The sequence below is a fragment of the Calidris pugnax genome, unplaced genomic scaffold (assembly GCF_001431845.1).
Source record: "Calidris pugnax isolate Ruff unplaced genomic scaffold, ASM143184v1 scaffold118, whole genome shotgun sequence".
Lineage (NCBI taxonomy): Eukaryota > Metazoa > Chordata > Aves > Charadriiformes > Scolopacidae > Calidris > Calidris pugnax.
This window is the reverse complement of record NW_015090855.1, coordinates 1867422-1889227: the sequence shown is the minus strand read 5'-3', so window position 1 is coordinate 1889227 and position 21806 is coordinate 1867422. Positions and strand designations below refer to the sequence as shown.

General features: G+C 45.8%; 4 protein-coding genes across 5 annotated transcripts in view; 2 read left to right on the top strand and 2 right to left on the bottom strand.

Moving 5' to 3' along the window:
- Window positions 1-1567, bottom strand: part of SNAI1 (snail family zinc finger 1) — a 4347-nt gene extending 2780 nt beyond the window's left edge. Inside the window, exon 1 of the mRNA XM_014943654.1 lies at window positions 1171-1567. Coding sequence (XP_014799140.1) covers window positions 1171-1567 — 397 coding nt within the window. The remainder of the gene's footprint in view (window positions 1-1170) is intronic.
- A 3007-nt stretch (window positions 1568-4574) lies between these two features.
- On the bottom strand, window positions 4575-11209 carry RNF114 (ring finger protein 114). The gene is made up of 6 exons (XM_014943857.1): window positions 11062-11209; window positions 10310-10460; window positions 9085-9191; window positions 7766-7880; window positions 6752-6859; window positions 4575-6535 (listed from the first exon to the last, which is right to left on the bottom strand). The coding sequence occupies exons 1-6, from the start codon at window positions 11187-11189 to the stop codon at window positions 6470-6472; spliced, it is 675 nt and encodes a 224-aa protein (XP_014799343.1). The 5' UTR covers window positions 11190-11209; the 3' UTR covers window positions 4575-6469.
- Window positions 11210-11581: 372 nt separating this feature from the next.
- On the top strand, window positions 11582-20743 carry SPATA2 (spermatogenesis associated 2). Of its 2 annotated transcripts, none has more exons than XM_014943828.1 (3): window positions 11582-11709; window positions 14683-15108; window positions 16898-20743. In XM_014943828.1, exons 2-3 carry the CDS (start codon window positions 14791-14793, stop codon window positions 18149-18151), a joined length of 1572 nt encoding a protein of 523 aa, XP_014799314.1. In that variant the 5' UTR covers window positions 11582-11709; window positions 14683-14790; the 3' UTR covers window positions 18152-20743. The 2 variants fall into 2 exon arrangements, with proteins under 2 accessions (XP_014799314.1, XP_014799316.1); XM_014943830.1 differs by lacking the exon at window positions 11582-11709 and adding an exon at window positions 11810-11859.
- The window catches only part of LOC106889097 (opsin-5-like), a 49545-nt gene continuing 47014 nt past the window's right edge, over window positions 19276-21806 (top strand). The window contains exon 1 of the mRNA XM_014943831.1: window positions 19276-19317. The gene's annotated coding sequence lies outside the window, so the exon portion shown is untranslated. The remainder of the gene's footprint in view (window positions 19318-21806) is intronic.

Here is a 21806-nt window from a genome sequence, read left to right as displayed (position 1 = left end):
GCCCGCTGCGGGGCCGCCGCGCCGCCGCGCCCGTTAATATGGGCCCGGGGCCGAACGGGGGGGCGGCGCAGGGGCGAGGAGGGCGGTGCGGGGCCGCCCCCGCTTCCCGGAGCCAATGGGCCGGGCGGGGCGGGTCGTCGGGAGCCGAGCCGAGCCGTGGGGATTGCCCACGGGGCTCCGCTCCCCGCGGGGACCAGGCGATGCTCCGGAGGGAGGGAGCCATGCCACAGACCCGGGGACTCTGTGCCCGGGGGGGGGACACACTGTGTCGCTGCCCCACAGCATCAGGGCTGGAGGAAGAGGGCTGTGCGGGGAGGGTGATCCCTGAGCCCCCCACCCGTGGCTTTCCTTGCCCCTGCCCCACCGCTGGAGACTGTGGTGCGAGTTTAGGACAAGCCCCGCTGCTGGGACACAGCCCCGGGAGGGAAACACGCTTCTCCGCAGGGTATTAATCCCCCGAGGAGAGGCAATGACTTGCAGAGGAGCAGGATGGCTCCGGCACAGCCCTTGCTGGCTCCCTCCCCCAGGCAGGGTCAGCAGCACCTGCCAGGACACGCTTCTCCCTCCTGCCGGGCAGGTTTCAGGCAGCACAGCCTCCCCTCGTGAGCTGCCCTCAGATTTTCTTCCCTCCTGCCTTCCCCTGGCTCCTTCCCCATGGCGGTGTGGGTCAAACAGCCCCTGTGAGACCCACGCTCCCTCGAGCTTTCCATTCCCTGGGGGACACGTGCCCACGGGGAAGGTGCCCAGGCCTTGCCAGGGGATGCTTGGGGAGCGATGAGCGGAGCCAGGGCAGTCCCCCCCTGCCTGGCAGTTAACAAGCTCAGCCCGGGCTTCCAGCTCGCCCCATCCCTCCGGCTCACGTGGGGATTTCCCCGCTGGAAGGGCTCAGGGCACGGGTCCAGCCACCTGCTGCGGGATCCGCGCTCAGCTCCAAGACAGCTGCCGGCGGCGTGTCGGCTGCAGGAGGAGGAACGGGCCCTGCTGGGAATGCCTCCTCGCTCCCGGCCCTGCCACTCGAAGAAGGGCCACTCGTGACTCAGCCGTCACCCACCGCCCCGCCAGCCCCTGCTGACCACATGTGTGCTGTTTAGCCACAAACCCGCATGAAATGCAGAAGTGGGGAGCAAAGCTTTCCGCTGGCACGGCTGCAGGGCCGGGGGCTGAGCTCACCCTCACTCTTTCCTGAGGGCAGGAACAGCTTGGCAAGCTTGGAAGGCTTGTCCTGCCAGCCACAGACAATCCTGAGGGGAGGAGACGCGTTTGCAAACTCTTCCCCTGCAGCCACGAGCTCTGGAGCTGGATCCATCCCATCCCTCCTTTCCGAAGGCCTCGGGGGATGCAAATCACAGAGGTTGGGGCTCTCGCAGGGGTCCAGAGCAGCAGCAGCCTGCGGTGCAGGGGGCAGCAGCCTGGGTGCTGCTGCAGGTGCCTCCCCCGGGGGCCCCCCCACGCTCAACAGCTTGGCAAGCTTGGGAGGCTTGTCCTGCCAGCCACAGACAATCCTGAGGGGAGGAGACGCGTTTGCAAACTCTTCCCCTGCAGCCACGAGCTCTGGAGCTGGATCCATCCCATCCCTCCTTTCCGAAGGCCTCGGGGGATGCAAATCACAGAGGCTGGGGCCACCCCATTTCTTGCAGGGGTCCAGAGCAGCAGCCTGTGGTGCAGGGGGCAGCAGCCTGGGTGCTGCTGCAGGTGCCTCCCCCGGGGGCCCCCCCACGCTCCTCCACCTGCCGCGGATGTGGTTACACTGGGGACACTTGCACGAGGAAGCCAACCGCGCGGTTTATCTTTCAAGAAGCAAAGCCTGCTCCTCTCTTCTTTCTGAAATGTTAATAATCTGATCTGTTCCGACCACCACGCGCGGAAAAAAAACTTGCATGTGCTAGAGGAAAAAAATCGAGATCAAGGGAGAAAGAGACCTGACCTGCCCGTGAGCCAGCGAGCGACGGACAGAGAGCAGGAGCCAGGAGGGGAAGCTCTGCAATGATTCACGGGCTGGAAATGGCAGCGGTTTCTCAGCCGTCCCACCCTGTGCTGGAACACTGGGCTCTGGCAGCAGCTGAGCCCCAGGGTGGTCAGAGCAGCCCTGCCACCAGGCCGTGGCACAGCTCCAGTCCCAGCACCACATGGACTAGCCTGAGGAGCTCGCAGGCACTCGTTAACTACCTCCAGACCCGCAACTCTGCTGCAAATTCTTGTTTTTGCCTTCTTTGGCCCCATGGCTACATGAAGCATCTCAAATATCCTGCTGCAGAGCAGAGCTCCTGCCACCAAGGAAGGCTGTGGTGGGGCCAAGGGAAGTTCTGGTCCTGAGGCGTGGGGGGAAGGTGTGCACCCTCCCTGCAAGACCAGAGAAGCTCAAGAAACCCACCACAGGTCTTGGAGCGGGGTGGAGGAGGATGGGGATGAGCTCAGGGCTGGGAGGTTCTCTCCAAAACGCAAGACCTCCCTCTGCTGTCGGCACACACCGCGCTGGCCACCGCTCCTGCTGCTGTGGCCACCAGGGTGGGCTTATGCCCCCCGCAGCCAGGCCATGGAAGGGAACCACACTGCACGGGGGTACTCAGACAGCTCCCAGAAGACCCATTTTTTTTTAAGCCCAGTGTCCGAGTACTAGGTAAAGACAATAAACGTGAGAAGAACTAGAAGAGATGCCAAGCCTGTAGTGACAACGCTTTCAATAAGTGCTAACTATTTTCTGGAGTTTTGGGGAAGAAGTGGGGAAGGAAAAGGAAGGTTTCATATTGGTTTCAACAGCCCTTGTTTGCATCACCTGGGAATAATGGAGTTTACCCATAAGAAATAAGTTTCTTTTGAAGAATGAAGCATGGACCAATGCAACGGTGACATGAGCTCTGCATTAGAAAAACAAAACCAAACCCCACCCTAAAACAGGCAAATGCCCCGTTGACATTTTTAGTGTATTTAAACCAAAGAAAAGCTTTAGGACTGTGACCACTTCCCTTATTTGCTTTTCCACAACTTAACATGGCCTTGGTGTAGCGTGTGAGGTTAATCCTTCTTACACTGGTCTTACCAGTGACCATCCAGTATAGCTGGCCAAAGGCCTCCAAGCAAATTTGCTGTGCCTTTGTCAATCAGGTGACATGAGGACCCAGAACATACCATTAATGCTTTGATATAGATGGGCTCCTTCATAAGATCTCATCCCCCCAGTGTAATGAGACCAGGGGATTTATTGCTGTAATTCCAGATGAAGCGATGCCTTTGTGTTAGGCAATTAATGCTGACAACAATTTATCAGACCTATTAAGGCCAGTCTTTGACTGGAGACAGATTAATTTAAAGAAATAGCTCAACTGCAAGCTTGTCTCCTCCCGTTCTGTCCCTCTCCCTCTGTGCTAATTGTCCTCCTAAGGCTGACTCCCTGTGCCAGACACCGGGAATTTCACAGGTCTGAGGTGGCCCAATTGCATTATCACCAACAATGGGCACTTGGGATTTGCTGAGGGGACAAGATCAGCTGCTGACGAGGTGAGAGCAGCCCTGGCAGAGCACTTCACTCTTCTGCAGTAACACGCCACCAGATCTAGAAGCTCAAACTATTGCTTGTTCTGTAATAAGGGCCTTTTTTTTTTTTTTTTTTACATCCCGAGTTTCTGCACACAAATGAGACGAATCAAGGCTACACACAGAACACAGGTGCTTCCCAACAAAATGTCTCTTAAAATCAAGCAGCAAGACAGACGTACAGCAGTAAGACATACCACAGTGTGTGTAGACATGTTTGTATTTGCTGATGAAGGCAGCAGTGTAGGGACACAAAGCTCTCCAGGAGCTGGAGTGAGTGGAAGTCTATGGCCAGGTTTATCTCCGAGAGGTTCCATGGATGCTCACCACAGGACAGAAGGCAGTGCTGTGAATTCTGCCCTTATCGAGCCGGCAGGTGCCAGGACATCACTTCTGATTCATATGCAAACACAATCAAAGTTAAAGAGAACCAGTGTGCATTTCCCAGTCAGTATTTTTGGTCTGTACCTTCTGTGAAGTGATTCCCAAGTAACAAATTGATGAAATCAAACCCAAGTTGTACGGTCAAGGAACGGGTCTGCAGAGTCGTGGTTAAAATCACTCAGCACAAGTGATTTCTGACTAGTCATTGCCACAAGCCAGCCTTCACCTCCTCATTCAGAGAGCAACACAAGGTCGTAAACATCACAAACTTGACAGCCAGAGAGGTTAAAGCAGGGGGAGCTGTAAAGGTTTCAACAGAAAAGCCCAGCTGGACAGTCACACTTCCCCAATTTAACAAGAAACTCTGGACGGGTTGTTTCTACTGTTCAAAGGAATATACACAAGAGTGTGTCTGCAGGGTTCTGGCCAGCTCCAGCAGAACTTGGTCCGAACTATTTTCCATAACCTGTGTAGTCCACTGTTTGAAAGGTTATAAATAAATTTGCAACTAACCAGTACAAAACATCTAACGGAAGCCAAAAGTTGAAGTCTGTGTGTTTCTCAGTGCCCCCTGCAGCGTTACGCAGCCGGCAGGAAGCGTTTCTAGGGAGGCACCAAAATGGGCCATGAGGAAAAAATGACAAGAGCTGACACGAAGATAGGCTTTTATAAATTAAATGATCTTTATTTGTAACTTGTCTTCAAAAGTCAAAAACATGACAAAGTAATTTCTCGGAAGCTTCTAACTGCTCCTTAAACATTTTATCAGAATTGCATGGAAGTGCACTTAGAATAGTAGCAGAAATCGAGATTCTGGTCAATGGGTACCACCAAACTGCGTTCTAGCCAGAACCCAGAAATCCCCATCCAACCACTAACACGACGTAATCTCTTTGCAGAACAAGCATTAAAAATAACCAACCCCAAACACAGCACTTTTCCCACAGTTCCCCCCTCCAAGACTTAAGGATGAGTCTGTAATAGCCCTAAAAAAGTTGGGGAAATCATACTGCAATGAACTTAAATATGTTTGAGGTCTGGCTGGACAGAAAGGTCAATCGAGAGGTGTTGGGTGGGGTGCATGTCATTGTTTTAAGGGTAAGGCTATGCTGCAGTCTGCAGAACGCTATGATAATAAGTTTACTGGTCAAATAAATTAATTAGTCCTCAACTCCGTGGTGGTGCAGGTCCACTGCTCCAATTAAACATGCTTAAATTAGGCTAGACATCTCAACACTACCGTGATTTACAAGTTCTGGTCAGGTGCCTTAGATCATTAGATCTCAGTATCTTCACTGTGCGGTTAATGAAAAATTTAACCTAAAAAGGAATCTCTGTAGTAAAAGCGTAGACTTCAATACAGAGTATCCATTTACCAGGTACTGGAATTGTCATCCTGCTTTCTGGGTTATATTTTATTTTTCCTTTGAGAGCTATAACTGCATACTATACTTATCATATTATATGGAAAACAATCTAAGTACAGCTTCACCTACTTTAGCAAATGGAGATGAAGAACAGGAATCCAAAATACCTGTTATAATCTGTAATGCAGAAAGGTAGTGCTGTGCAAGTGCAATGAATTACTGGTCAGTTTTGCTACCAGCTTGCTGTGAGAGATGGAAAAGATAGGAATATATATGAAAATTTTAGTTTAAATAGAAAGCAAAGGTATTGAAAAAAAAATTTTGAATTCCCTTATCAGCGTAAGGATTAAAATTACTAGAAAATCAGTTTCCAAACCACCAATTTAATCATAAAGCCAGAAAAAATGATTAATATTTGCTAAGACACTTAGAATGCATTGTTTTTTAAATAAGACCAACGTTAAAGTTTACTTTCCAGGCTAGGAATTATGGTCAAAGTATGGAAGAAAGTAATAATCATGCATAGAACTAAAATATTTTGAACTAGTTGCTTATACAGGTGCAAAGATTTGCTAAGAAAGTTTGTAGTTTGAAGACTTATACTGAAGAGGTTTTCCATATAGTCGAGAGGCTGCGTATAAGAATTTCAACACTGGGAAACATTATGAAATCACAGGCATCTATAGGTCACTTTAAATGAGAGCTGGTCTGACAATTACAGTTAGCACCTAGAGGTTTCACTAAAGGAAAACAGAGCTACAAATACACCTCTCATACAACCACTTAAGATACGTAAGTGGGACTGGGAAGAGATACTTATGCACTAGTTCAGGCCACTCCTTTTGGAATGTTTTTGTTTTCAGACAGTCCAATAAACACAACTGCAAAAGAAACCAAGAAATAGGCAGAGGTAAAGGAAAACAGATTTGCTTCCTCCACGATGACCTACAACTGTGAAGTAAGAAAGAAAATTAGGCTGACGGGGTTAAATGGCATAGACCACATTAACAAAAGACTAAGTGGTACAGAGATATCAAAACAGGATTTGAAACCGAGATAGGGATTAAGAAGTCTTCCGTATTTCTGGATGCCTGAGTTCATCTTGGGATGTACAGGGCCAAGTGTGAGGATGCTGGGCATTTCCCCCTCACGGAAGCTTGGGGTTTACAGTTAATCTTCTAGTTGGTTCATTTATCCCGCAAAGAACGCATCAAAACCTGTGCCATCATATCATCTTCATCAGCATCATAATCCTATGAACAGAGGGTAGAGAAATTCTTTTACTGCAACAGCCGTGCTGGTTAATACCACACTAAATAAGAATAAAAAGCTGTCTCTTCCTTTGACTCGCTAATAATCCAATTTCTCTTATACCATCTGCATGGATGAGATCTCACAGTAGTAGCTATATAAAAAAGGTGGATTTTAAGAGTCATCAGGCTGTATTCCAAGGGTGAGGAAACACATACCACAAACGTATCGTATGAAAAGCGATGTCGTCTTTGAAGGTGCTCCATGAAGTTAGCACTCCTGTAATTTGGATCTCCCCATGGCATTGAGGCACAAATTGGGCAAACCTTCAAGAAAAACCCAAAAAAAGCCAATTAAGCCCCAGCGGTTCAAGTGCTTTAACATTTACAGTAAGAAGGGTAGGACAGAGACAGCATGGAAGACTGCAGTTTGAGGTTTGTGATGATCACTATTCTATATGCAAAGTGGTATCAATTAGCGTGCTGGGACATTTAATACAAAAGCCTCAGATAACTCCAAATATTTTTAATTCATGTCTTAGACCTCTGAACTGGAATGGCTTACTCTTCCCTCTACATTCTGAAAATCGGAATTGACTACAGTTGTTTGCTTTAGAAGATTTCAGCTTTTATTTCTAACAGAAAAGATCCCCTGATCTCCTTTGCAAAGATCACTTCTCTCCAAGGGAAAAAATGAACTTTTTTTCTAAACAATTTGGAATTCAAAAAACTTTCCAGAAAAATGAAAGTTTCAAATTCACTTCCATGTTTCACAATTCCTTTTACATGAGAGGGAGCAGCAGCAGGTAAAGAACATTACAAAGATACACTATTTTTTGCAAGCATTTTTCCCAAAGGTTTATAGTATGTTCTTGCTGAAAGCAGCAGAGGGGAAAATTAAATGCCTGACATTTTTTTTTAAATTATATCTTATTAATTTGATGTTTGTTACTGTGCCTAATTAACTTTGAATGTCTGCCATTTTTCAAATATGAAAGGAGGATGTAACCCAGCTGCAACAGGAACAGAGACAAGTCACCTTCAGAGAATGTATTGAAAATCAACATAAAAATTATGTAAAAGCTAAATGCATGAACAGCATACCCACATTTGACTTTAACAGGAGTAATTATAAATATGTACTTAACTTCAAGAGCAAGTCTCTAATTCATTGTTTCAAAGGGATTTAAGACTAGACTTCATTGCAATTCTTGCACCAAGACTTTTTATTACCACTTGTTTTGCATCCATGCTGTGCAATGATTTGCAGTGTTCGACTAGTCCTTCTTGATCAAAGTTTCTCTCGTTGCAATATGGGCAAGGAAAGGTAAAGCGATTTGGGAAGTTCCTGGGTGGGAGGAGAAAAAGAGCTGATGTCATTGTAAGAAAGTTAAAAGCTTTAGGATTCAATACTCAAAAGTCATCTTACCAGCTTTTAAGAATACAAGTAACTTAAAGCAGTTGTCTTATCCTATGCAATTAAGGCAAGCTAATTTTAAGAATCAGCTTTTTAATTCCCAGCAACAGCTTAAGGAACTCTTAATATCACCCATATTTACACAAAATGAGAGCTCTTCTACAAATGTTATAAATGTAATTTATCATCTTGTTTTGCTATTTTTTTAAGCACAGGGTACCACCCAATACATTACAATGCGGATGAGCACAGTGCAATCGATTCTCACTTCCCTTCATTGTAAGTTACTACAGCAAGAGACAGAAAGATAAATTTTGTATTTAAAAAATAGCTACTTTTACTGAGTAACCTGATCTTTAAGATGTCTAGTGCTTGGACTATGTAGAAAGCAGAATAGCTTGCTTGTGCACAGTCATATTGTCATGGTTTAACCCCAAGTACCACAGCCCCAGTCTCCACCCCCCAGCAGGAGAGGGAGAAGAGGGAGAAAAAGGAAAAAAAAACCAAACTTGTGGGTTGAGATAAAGACAGTTTGACAGCATCAGAAGAGAAAATAATAATAATGATGCTGAAAGAATATAGGAAATGAGTGATGCAATGCAGTTGCTCACCACCTGATGGTTGACTGCTCAGCGACTGCAGATCCCCACCCCCTGGCCAATCCCCATTTCTATACCGAGCATGAGAATTATGGTATAGAATATTCCTTTGGCCATCTTGGGGCAGTTGTCCTGTCTATTATGCTCCCTCTCAGCTTCTGTGGGAAGCTGAGAAAGTCCTTGACTGCTTAGCAACAACTAAAACCATTAGTGTGTTATCAACATTCTCATCCTAAACTCAAAACACAGCTCTATACCAGCCGCTAGTAAGAAAATTAACTCTATCCCAGCAGAAACCAGGACAAGATGGAGGATTAAGGCTTAGATTTTAACAATGTGAAAGGATTAAAACCCAAACTGAGGAAAGAGGTAAAGTCTGCTTCTACTCCAAAATTCTACAGCGTGCTTGAAACCCTGTAATGCAGTTAAATTTTTTAAAGATAGAAAGATGTTCTCAGAAGAGGGAAAACTGAGATTTTATCACGATTAATCAGCAACAGCCCTAGTTTTGTGACAAAAAGAGAAGAGTTAGTTACCTGGAGTTGTGAAGTGGTTCTTTAGTTACAGCTTTCACACCTTCCATGATGTAGTTCTGGTACTTTGAACAGGAGGCTACATGGCTGCGCATCTTGGAGAGATACATCTGTGCAGGCAGCAATTGCACAGCAAGGTTAACTTAAACTATTTGCAGTTACTTGTACACTTTTAAGCAAAAATAGTAAACAGGTAAAACAAAGTAGCTTTCAGCAGACAGCGTTAAAGCAGGAAAACTCAAACAACTCAGCAGGCAAGGCAGAAAGATTTGAGATTAAAGATTGGTTAATGTGTAACTTTGCTGCCTGTTTTATTTTACAGATTTGATACTGTTCAGAACAGCTCACTTTTCTTAACCTATGCTAGAGTATATAAAAAAAGCCTGCTTTATATAAAGCCTGTTTACCTTGTCACTGAGGAGGAGAGACAGTGTATGGAAAATAATCTGGCTTTTAGCACATATCTTGGTGTAGGTCAATTGATAATTGTTCAATCCCACTAATCAACATTCAAATTTACAATATGGAAATTTGTAATTCAAGGGACTACAGTTTTCTATCAGCCAAAAGGAAGACCAAATGAAGATATTACCCAGAAGCCAGATATGAAAATAACTCAACTATTACCCTCACCTTAGCGTGTTTAATTATCCTTTTCTTGTTTTGTTGCCATCTGCTAAGATATTTTCTTATACATTCAATTAACCCTAAGAAGCCCAACTTTACAAGAAAGGGGATGACAGGAAGGATGCCACACAGGTATTCAACGTGTAGCACACCAGAAGGTAAGTCTGGGGAATATACCACTCATATAAATCAACTTTGACTCATAACTATTTCAAATGAAGCCAATAAATTTCTGCTTAAGAGCTAAAGAGACCACTAAAATAAATAATATATATTTATTCCATTACTCTATCTATAGCCCACATCCACTGTTTCATTACAACGTTCCTCCTTCTGAGACACTTCCACAGAAGCAACTTCAGAAGCAATATTTTACTGCAACTTTAAAATCAGTAGCTTTCCCTTGAAATTCACTTCCTGAAGGGGCAACAATGAAAATCTGGGGAAAAAAAGTCAGCATTTGGGCGCTGCCTATCAAAAATATCTTCAGTGCTTAACAGAACAAACATTTTAATGTGATTCTGCAGAAAGCTGAAGAGCAAGCACTTTATGCCCCTCTAAGCAGCATGGCCAGGCAGGCACACACCACACACGTCCATACTTTTTTATTGCAGCCGCTGCAAGCCGTTTCTGTGGTTTCAATTTGCTTTTCCAAGTCCAGAGCTCTGCTGCCGGGCGACAGGGTGCTGCGGCAGACGCCACAAACCGGCTTTTTGGGCTTCAGACACTCCTGCAGGCACGGCGTGCAAAAGCTGGGGCAGGAGAGAAAAACAGACAGTAGGTGGTGAGAACATCCCTCCTGGACACACAGAATCAACGTCCCAAGCCCTTCCGTGCCCTCTGCCCTCAGAGATAACGGAGCCTCGAGGAGTGGTAGGTAACGGAGCAGCAGCCTGTTGGCACTTGTGCAGGAAGGGAGAAGGATCCTACACCGTCAGCTTTTGGACACTGCTCGGTTTCTACATCTTTCAGGAGGGAAAGCAATCGAAAGCAAAAGTGTACCAGCTTTTTTCCCTGCTGTTTCGCTTCGCCCTTCCCCGCTAGAGAGGGGAAGTCACGGAGGAACTAGGAAGTCTCCCTAGGCCGCCGGAGAGGCCCATGGAGCCCCCCACCCTCAGTGGGGATTGTCCCCCGCTTGTCCCCACCGCCCGCCACAGGGACCCGTCCCCCAGCGGGGGGTTTGCCCATCCCGCTTCCTGAGGGAGCCAAAGGCCGAGCTGCGACTCCCTCCCAAGGGCCTCACAGCCGCCGGCCGGGGAAGGCGCCTGCGGCCCGGGCCCGAGCCCCCTCCAGCCCCTCTCTCTCTCCCACCGCCGCCGCCCCAGCCCCCCTACGCCGCCGGCAGCCGCTCACACGTGTCCGCAGGGGACGCGCACCGGGCTCTCGTACACCTCCAGGCACACGGGGCAGGTAAAGCGCGACAGCGGGTCGTAGCGCCGCTCGGGGGAGCGGGAGGAACCGCCAGCACCGGCCACCGCCATCTTGCCGCCGCCGCCAACCGGGGGCGTGCCCCGCGCGCAGGCGTGGCCCCGCCCCGCGCCGCCGAGCCCCTCCCACCCCGGGGGCGTGGCCATGCTGAATGGGCGTGGCCGTATGGAATGGGCGTGGTCGTAATGAGTGGGCGTGGCCAACGCGGGGGCGTGGCCCCAAGCGCGCCCCCGCCGTTGCCCACCCGAGGCAACGCAAAGGCCGTTTGCCGCGGACCGGCGATCTAACGGCCGGGCCCCTGCCCCGGTTACCGCGCAGCCGCGTCGCGCGGAAATTAAACGGGGAAGCGAAGCGCCGCTTCCCGCTGACGTGCCGGAGAAGGCCGCCCCGCCCCCTGGCGCCCCGCCCCGTTGACGTCACGCCGGCAGGAGGCGGTGCTCCGCCTCCTCCATCAGCTTCCGGGGCGCCGCTGTCAGCCGCCCCCTCCCGCCGGCAGCCCCCCGGCCGGTGCCGGGAGGCCGAGCCGTGAGGGCGGGCGCGCCCCGCCGGTGCTCCACTAGGCAGCCGTTGCAGGTGGGCGGGGGCGGCCTCCGCGGGGGGGGCGTCTCCGGAGCCCGTGAGGGGCTGTGGGGGGGCGGTGGAGCCGTCCGCATCCGGGTCACCGGGCGCTTCCGGCTGAGCGGCGGCGGGTCCTGGGCGGCGGGCGCGGCCCGGAGCGCAGCGGTGAGGGATGGGACGGGCCCGGCCCGTGTCGGGGGAGGGGGCTCTGCCGGCCTTCGCCGCGGCACTGCCAGTAGAGGGGGCGGCCGGTTTGCCGGGAGCGGTGGGCGCTCCGCCCCATTACCGGGAAGCCGCGGTGGGGCTGGCCTGGGGCTCGGCGGACGGTTTGAGGGGGGGATGAAGGAGGCTTTTCCCGCGGCTCCGCTCTCCCGTGTCTCCGTAACAGGTGTCCCGGGGAGGGCCGAGGGGCGGAGCGGCCTCCGGCGGGCGCGGGCCGGTGCGGGGTTTCCGCCTCCTCCCGCCGGCGGTTCCCGGGCGGTGCGGGGTGCTCTGCTGCCGTTAAACCGCCTTCACCTTCGCGTTCCGTGGGCTTTTCTGGTCCCCTGAGCGCGGGTCGGGGGCCGGGGGTACCCGCCCGGTGGCCGTTCCCTCCCCCGTCAGGGCTCCGCCGTCCCCCTGCCCCCCCAGGCCGAGCCTCGGCCCCTTCAGCTGGGACTTTGACCCCGGAGACGGATGGAGGAGCCTTATTGTCTCCCCAGCAGAAAGCAGGCTCAGGTCAGAGCCCGTTATTCAGGCACCTTTATGAAATCTCAAGGTTTTCAGTCAATAACTTGCAGCAAAAGGGTCTTGTTCCTTTATCTGCCCTGTCAGCTGGTGTGTTGCTTAAAACCGTGTGTGTCTGTGGGGGCTCACCTCCCAGGGTTGTTATGGAGCCGTGTAACCACGGCTGGTGGGCGCTGGGAGCCGGCTGGGGGGTGGGAGGGCTGCCCAGGAGGGGGCTGGTTTGGTGCTGGAGGCTGCGGGGGCTCCCCGGCCCCTTTGGGTGGCCGTGTTCTGCCTTTCAGAGGTGTGAGCCCTGGCTTGTGTGCAAACAGCAAGGCAAAATCAGAGCTGGCAGGGGTTTGGATGGCACAGACCGTAGGGTCTCAATGGAGGACTTTCGTTTGGGGACTTCCCTGGTCCTGATGCCTCATAGGTGTAACCAAGAGCTTCTGGTTAGTGGTTATTAACTGGGGATATGGAAGAACTACAACACTTAATCCAGCTCCTTGGCAGCAAAAGCATCATTCCTGATCCTGGGGGTGTTTTTCTGATGTGCCAGACAAAGATCTTTCTCTGAAATTCTCTCATGGAGCTCTTTTTTGCTAAAGAACAGACGTTCCCTTGTTGTTGTCCACAGACTTCATCTTGCACAACTTAAGGAGGAACGATCTGGGGAGAGAGAAGGATTTACTCCTGTCCCTTATGCTCAGATGTTAAATTAGAACTCCACATTTCCTGTGATTCACAGCTTGTCTCTTGACATCGGTGTGATTTCTGGTTGTGGAAAGACCGAGAGCAGTGTGCCTTTGAGCAGAAATTGAACTGCTAGTTAACTTTTCCCACATGGTGTTGTCATTAAGCGCAGCCTTTCATCAAGTAGTATTAACTGCTAGGCAGTTGATTTTTTTGTTTGTTTGTTTTCCTGGCCTCTTGGTTGTTGGTTTGTGGTTTGTTCCCCCCCCATGTATTTTATATTATGGCTCCTTTCATTCAGTTAATTTTGCTCTGAACAGTGATTTTCATTTTAACAGGCGTGTGTGGGGGCATCGATCAGTATTCTAGCAGCTGCAATTAATATTGGGTGGAAAATCTTTTCTAAAGTGCTGTTTCAGACTGACTATAACCGAAACAGTGCATTGATTTCTCCCGCCTCCCCTCCCTTTGGTTCACAGCTGGGAAGTCCAAAAGGGCTAGATCACATTTTCATTTAAAAAACAAAGCCTGTGGTCTGCTTTTTGATCACAAGTTCTTCAGGTGGTCAAGATGGAGTCTGTTGGCCTGTTAATTACCTAGGTTTTGGTAAGGTGGCATTAGGTAGCTTCCTTTGTCACCAGCTTTTCTGTGGAGTGTGCGTTCAGTGAAGTGAAAATATAGATTGGTATATACCTAAAACTATCCCTGCAAACAAAAATGTATGTGTTGTGAAAACAGAATGATTTTGCTCTGTTCTGACAAAGCAGCTAAAAATGGCAGGTGTAGCTTTTTACTGAGATGATTGCAATCTTCTTTGCAGCTGCCAGAATTCAGCTGAAACTTTGGCTGTAGTTTGCAGCAACCAGGGGAGCGTGCTCTCTGTAGCTGGGCTGCAGAGCTCCCCCAGCCCAGGTGGGATATGAGTGGCAGTCAAAAGCCTAGAAAATGTTAGAAATGGAAAGGCACCGTTAATTAATCTGCTCAGTCTAGGCAATCCTGTGCCATGAGAAGAAGAAAAAAGTAGACGCTTTCCCAAGTTGAGCAAAATGAAACTTCTTTCTGGGATTTTTTTTTAATCTTCATGTCACCATGCAGGGCCAAAAAAAACCCAAATCCAAACCAGAAAGCAGTGATTGATTAAAGTAATGTTTGTGTAAGTACTTTGAACTGAAAGGGCAAAATAAAATGCAGAGAAGACACCTTAAAAACTCATGATTCTCCTTCCATATTTCTTTTTTTTTTTTTTTGCTGTGGATTACTTTTGCCTTGGTTCCCTAAGCCAAGGAGCCCTCAGCCTGGGCTTCAGCCTCCACCAGCTTTACTCTATCAAGCTCTCACTGCCTCACTAGATGTAGGTTTGTTGTGCTGTTTTAGGCAGAGAAGTGGAAGAGGAGTAGAGAATGACAGCGAAAAGCAGGACAACAGCATTTCTGTAGACTCTTGTGCTTTTTCAGAAACCTAAAGAGGCTGTTCTGAGAGCTGCTGCTCTGTGAACCATTTTATAGAATCCTGTGAAGCAGAAAGATGCTGTGGACATCTGGGATTTATGCAACTGTCATGACTTGTCTTTGTTTTCAATTTTTATTCCAGAAGAGTTGCCATTGCTGAAGATTCTTAATGCCAGATAATCAACCTGCTGCCGAATAACCATGAAAGAGACGAGGTAGCTGCCCAAGTGTGAGATAAAAACTGATTTCAATGGATACAAAATATAAAGACGATTTATTTAGGAAGTATGTACAGTTCCATGAATGCAAACTGAATGCCTCTGACAACAAGCAGCGTCCTATTAATGATGAGTATTTGCGAGTGGCAGCGGCAGCCTTACTTTGCCTTCCCAAAATTGATCCCTTTTATAGATTCCGGTTGATAAAATTTTACGAGATGGCTGAAAACTCACTGAGATCTGTGAAATCCTCAAGTTTACATTCTCTCTGTAATGCATTCAGCATGCTCGAGACAGTTGGAATTAATCTCTTTCTTTTCCCCTGGAAAAAGGAGTTCAAAAATATTAAGGTAAGACATTTTATGTGTGGCCATAGTGTGAACATGATTTGTTTTTCTTTCTTTTAATGCATTTCATGCATTTCCTTTAAAGACTGTTTTTTGGTCCTTTTTTTTCCCCCCACCTATTAGCATGATGTGTATATTTGTCTATATGCAGTTGGTAAACAGAAGCTGTAGGAAAGTTTATATGTAAAATTAACAAAGTTTGTGCTGGTGAGAGTATCCCAAGAGCAGAAAAACAAGTACTAGATCTACATTTATATTGTAACTGTAAAATAGAGGAACAGCTCATTTAAAGTTTTTGTTCAGCCTACCCTGCTACAGTGTCTTAATTTCTACTTGGAGATATTTTCACTAAGGTGAGCGGTCAAGTTGTCCTTAAGCTTACTCCAAGTTTGATTTTTGTCTTGCAACAGCTATTAATGGAGCACAGATGCTATTATCCAATGCTTGATATCAAGTGGATGCTTTGCTGAGGTTCCCATAAGTTATATGATAATGGTAAAGGAACTTCAGTGAAAGAATTGTTTCCAGAATATCTTTTATCGCTTGTCAGTTCTTGATTCATGAAGTTTTGATTTTACTGTACTTTCAAATTATGTACCTATGCCAGGATCTCAGAGGAGAAAGTAGAACTTGTCTATTGCTCAGCTTGGCCGCTGAAGTCAGATAGTGAGTTCTCTGCTGTTGATGTTTCTATTTTATCTTTTACCTGTTCTTATATGCTTATTCAAAACTGCTGCAGCGTTTCAGTGATGAATACTCTAGGTGACTTACAAGAACAGTTTTGAGACTTGAAAGTTGGATAAAAACACTGCTGTTATAGGTGTCTAAAGTCATTTGCAGGTTGTGTGTACTAGTGATGGGTACTGTTGTTTGTTTTTCTTAAAAAGACGCTATTTAGCAGAGAATTTGAATGCTACTAGAACATTTGGGAGTTCTCTCTTTCTCCAAGAGGAAACTACCTTTCTTCAAGATCTTTCCATAAGTCTTCTTCATTGTTATCCTTAAGTTCTGGCCTTTGAAATGTTGGCTGATCCATCGAGGCTATCTGTTGTTGCACAGCTGGTACTGGCTTTGGTTGTGCACTGTGGGTCCAGTACCTGTTGAGTACAAAGATGTGGTGGGCAGGCTGCTCGTGCCTTCAATCCCAAACAGTTTGAACTGGTTTAAGAACATTCCTCGGGTATGCCAGATGCTGAGGATGTTTCACCTGGCACAAACTCTTATCTTTGATTTTGGGGCTTTTTTATTGGGAGTTTTTGCCCTGATATACAATTAAATAAAAGAGATATTTGAAATTGCATGGTAGTAGTACGCAGAGAAGTGCACACCTCAAGTATATTTAAAGCTGAGTTGAAGAGGACTTTGGTACTCCTGCAGTAATTCCTGTTATCTTTAGCTAACTCCTGTCCAGGGGCAATACATGAATTCTCTGCCTTTTTACCTTTCATGGTAGACTTGCTTGTAAATGCAAACGTGTCTGGTACGCATAAAATTTAATGTCAGTGTATAGCGTGTAAATTTAAATCAACAGGGAGGACATTATGGTAATCAGGATTTTAATTTGAATGAAAGCTCTCCTACTTTGAATTTGCCTCATGCGGAATTTCCATCTGCTGAACAGGAGGGATGCAGAAATGGAGTTCATCTTGCCACGGGAGTTGCATGTGTTCACTGTCGTATTTATTCTATTTAATTATATAGTACCTGTCGCTGAATTATCTGAACATCTAGTCCACCGCTGAATTTGTAACCTAGTTTTCCTTTTATTCCCCCCCACCCCCATCCTCCTCAGACCTACACCGGACCCTTTGTTTACTATGTAAAGTCTGCTCTATCTGAAGATGATGTAAGACAGATTTTGAACTACATGGGCTATGTCCAAGAACTGGGAACAATGTATAAGCTTAAAGAGCAGGTTGATGCCATCCAAGTGAAAATGGTTTCATTTGAACTCTTTTTGGCCAAAGTGGAATGTGAGCAGCTTCTTGAAATTCACTTGCAAGTGAAAGATAAAGGTTATTCAGAGATTGATGTCATAAACGAGCGAAAAAATAGCACTGAAGATGTGAGAGGCTGCTCAGAAGCCATGAAGCGGCGCGCAGAGTGCAAAGAAAACTTAAACACTTCCATGGCACGAATGGTACTCCAGAAATCAGCGAGCGAGAGGGCATCTAAAGATTATTTCAAGCCAAAGGTGAGCAAGCCTTCTAAATCAGTGGACACATACGATAATTACTGGGAAAGTAAGAAACCACCTTTGATGAGCTCTCTGAGTCTCAGGAAAGAACCAATTTTGGTTGATGCGGAAGATGACATTAAAGATGAAATTATCCGTCCGTCACCCTCTCTTCTGACAATGTCAAGCTCCCCGCATGGGTGTTCAGATGAATTCTTGCCAACTTCATCTCATCACAACGGCATGCTAAGAACAAATGTCCCTTACAGCTCCTATTTTTCTGCTCAAGAGGACTTAGATTTATATACTGATCCCGATTCTAGAAGTGTGTTAAATTTTAAAAGACAAGATGCTATTAAGCCTGATGTGTGGCTGTTAAAAAATGATGCCAACCCTGTTTACCACAAACGCACCCACCTAGCCAAAGAGACAGCTTCCCTCAAGTGCCAAAACTGTGGTGTACCTTGTGGCACTTCTGTTTGCCAAAAGTGTGACAATCTGTTCAACTCTAGGCAGGAATATCCGGCCGTGAAACAGAGCACCTATTCAATCAAACCACTTCCAAACGATGGCTTGTCTCCTGCGTCTGCTTTGAGGGAGAAATCTCAGTACACGTCACAGACTCAGAGTCAAGAGAGAGCTGCTCAATTCAGTTCAAAATCCAAACCTTCAGGCACCTCACGCTGCGGCTTTTGTAACCGATCTGGAGCTGCAAACACTTGCACGTTTTGCTCAAAAGTCTCGTGTGACACTTGCCTCAGTGCTTACTATTACGATCCCTGCTGTAGGAAAAGTGAGCTCCACAGATTCATGCCTAACAATCAGTTAAACTATAAATCGTCCCAGCTGTCCCATGTGGTTTATAGATAGACTTGATCAGTCTGTCTTGGAGGGGAAGGAAAAGGGGAGGGGAAAGGGCTATCCTAACTAACGTTCTGACTCCACTGATAAGGAAATACACTGACCTCTTACCAAAACGACATGTCCAAATATTTGGAACCATGGTTCAGTGATCAGGTGCCAGTTCTTGATTTTTATTTTTATTTTTTTTTGTGGCTTCACAGATGCTGCAGATACATTAGATTTCATGCTGCTATAATTTAGGTAATCCTAAATGATCATTACTTTTCAATTTAAATGGGGGAGAAGAGCACATTTTTCTTTAAAACTTGGCAGCTGTTGTATTTTAGAGAAGTGACGTCACACCTTTCTGTTACGTTGCAGTCATCTCCTTGCCCAAATAAAACCATGCAAGGCTTGAAAATGAAGTCTAAAGATTAAGATTCATATTTTCTATGAGTGATGAAACTACTGCCGGTTTTTGATAAAGTATGACTTCAAAATGTGCAAGAAATATGTGAATGGCTTGTTTTGCCAACAAGGACTATTTTTTGAAGTGTGTCTGCATTTCCTGATCTCCAAAATGCAAACACCACAGCATCTCTTCCTTTCGTCTTTATGTTTCTTCCTTCTCCCCTTATCTCCCGGTTGTTTATCTCAAGCTTATATAATCTGAATCTGGACAATACGTGCTTTATTTTCTGGTGTTGCCAATATCATCCTACTGGTTTTTACTGTATGGTATTTTTAAAAGGTGAACCCATATTCACGTCACTTAAATTATACCTAGAGTGTCGTCCTTCCAGATGAGTACTGATTTTTCTTTTCTTTCTGTTGCACATGTATTAAGTACTGTCCTTTGTACTGTAAATAGGTAATTTGGAAACAGTTTATTTTTAATAAATATTTAATATGTTGAGTTCTTAAAAGTGGTAGAATCATTATAACTATGAGGTCTCTCTGGGTTATGTATTCAGGTGACTTTTTGTTTTTCCCTGTACTGTATTTCATAGCTTACTAGAGTTGCTGTGGCAGACTGATGTTCTTGGCTCTGATCAATTTTTGTTTTTTTAATCTGACTTTTTTTTTTTTTTTCCCCCTCTGATAAGGCTACCACTAGTCTAAGTGGAGTCTTGTCTAGGAATTGCAGGATTTTGGTTCTCAGTGCCCACTTTTCCTTTGTGGTTATGGAAATTGTAAGTATAAATGTTCTGCTTGCTTCTAAATTCACTGCGAAGTCTGTAGTGTAGTCCAGCAAGTAAAGCACTGGCCTGGTTAAAAATCAGAGCTCATTTGTGACTCCTGTTAAAGTAAACCCATCAGTTATGGATGTGAATCAGATAATAATATTTATCTGTATTACTGTAGCACATAGGAACCCTAGCTGAGAACCAGGACTCCGTTGTGCTAGGTTCTGTACAGTTTGACCTCCAAACAACACCTGATTATGAATAGGCTTTAGTTTTTTATTAAAAGGAAACCCACAAGAATCCTTCTAACTTCCTTATTCCAACTAGCTAGTTAGAACAAAGTATCAGGCAACCTAATCTGATGTGCAGAATTAAATGTGTTTAAAATATCTGTAAAGAACTCTAGCTGAGATGTAAACTATGTAGTCCACTTTGCACTAAAATTATTCACTTAGGGTTTTTTTTTAAACACTGTTAGAGTCTAGGCTTCTAAACTTAAATGTCCATTGATCCCTGTGTGACAGAAACATGCATGAATGACCGTTTGTCTTCTTTTTTTTTTTTTGGGTGGGGGGAGGGCTTGCGGTAGGTAGAGGGGGAAACTATATAGGCTAATGTTGTAAAATAGCTAAAATAATTTTAGCCATAAATGGGTGTCAGAAGTATTATGGAAATAAGGTGAAACCCGAGTCTTACAGAGGGCTGAGAACAATAAGTTACTGTACAGTTTGCACTAAGAAACAAAGTGGATGGTGTGTGTTTAGCAATCAGGGAAATTTCTGAATCAAGAGACTGCAGCTGAACATGATGTTTTGGCAAGTATTGCCTTGCTGACCCTGAAGGTTGGGGTGAATATTGTTTAGGTGAATGATTTTAAGGTTTTCAAAATCTTGTATGGTTTTTTATAAATATATATATATATAAATACAACACAAATGTAGATACGTTATGTATATAGTGAAGAATTTAAAAACAATTTTACTATTAAAATACAGTCTAAGGGTGGTTTTCATTTCGGTGGTTATTTTGGTTTTGTTCATCTTCTGAAGTGTCATGCCTGTTTGGCTGCTATACAGTGTATCTTCTAGTTCACTAGTTCAATTTCCATATGGCTACTCACACTACAGTGAATAACTAAAACTGTGATGCCACGTAATTTTTACGGTGAACATAGCAGGGACTATACTTGCTTTGAAAAAGAAAAGTCCTGTGTATATATGTCATGGAATACTGTAGTACAAAACTGTGTTGAATTGAAGTGATACCATGCTCTATTTTTGTGTATCTTACTGTATGAGGTTGCTGTGATTGATACAGTAAAATATATGCTAATTTAAAATGCAGCTGTTTTGCATCTGATTTGTTTAAATTAATTTATGTTTTGAAGGAGTTTAAAAATAAAGAGGCCTTTAAGAAAAGGCTTAACTCTTTTCTTAAAGTTGAGTGCATGTAGCTGTCTGTTCCATAACTGCGTTTTGCATGCGGAAATGAGTTGGTACACAAAGGGAATCTTGGGGGCAAAATGGGCAAAAGCGTGTGTATCGTTGAGCCTCAGCTTTATGAAACTGGTTTTACTGCCTGCAGAATGCAGAGCTTTTTTAAAACCGTTTATTTTCAAGTCTTAGCAGCATGACTCAGTTTGTTCCATAAGAGCATGTAAGCCAAGATGTCAGCAGTCTGCAGCAGACAGACAGACAGACTAACGTGGGGCAGAGCGCGGGCTTCACGCGCCACGTGAAGCTGAACGACATTGATTTCCAGCCTTGACTCTCCATGTCAGATGCACCTCTTCTGACTAGCTTCCCGAGGCTAGCTGCATCTCACAGAAGATGTGTGACACCACTGATGTCCTTCTTGGCACTTGAGTTAAGCCTTCTGGCTCCTTTTTCATCCTGCTAGCTCTGGAGCAGGATAATTCCTCAAGTTCCAAACTAGATTATTTTTTGTTTGTTTGTTCTTTGTGTTAAAGCATGTCAGGTGAATGCTTCAACCATCAAAGTGCCATTTCTACAAGTCTCCTCCAATCTTACCATCTGTTGAGGTTACTGGAAGTATATGGGCTGATTACAAAAATCAGGGTCAAGGGAACGAAAATATTCTTGCAGGAAATCTTATCTTAAACCGCTGTGCTGCTTGTGCTGATGTATTTCTGGTGCATATAAACCAAGACTTTATGCTCTCTTACTGTCTGGCATTTCTGATTACAGACTTAGATGTGTGTCTGCTGTGTCTTTTGCTCTCGACAGAATTTTAAAGGATCAATACATTGTCGAGTAGTTTAGATTTCATGGTTTGAACCGACAGCTCCTTACATTTATTTTTTCTGGAAGACAACTGTGGATTACAAGAGTTTAGTACATGTTACTAATTATCCTTCTGAATCTTTTTAGCAGAAAAAATTCACTTTTCCAGTATTTGTTTAGGAACAGGAGCTAATCTGAGCATGGTGATAATTGATATGTTGCCAGAGTGACGGAGAGAAAAGCAGGCAGTGA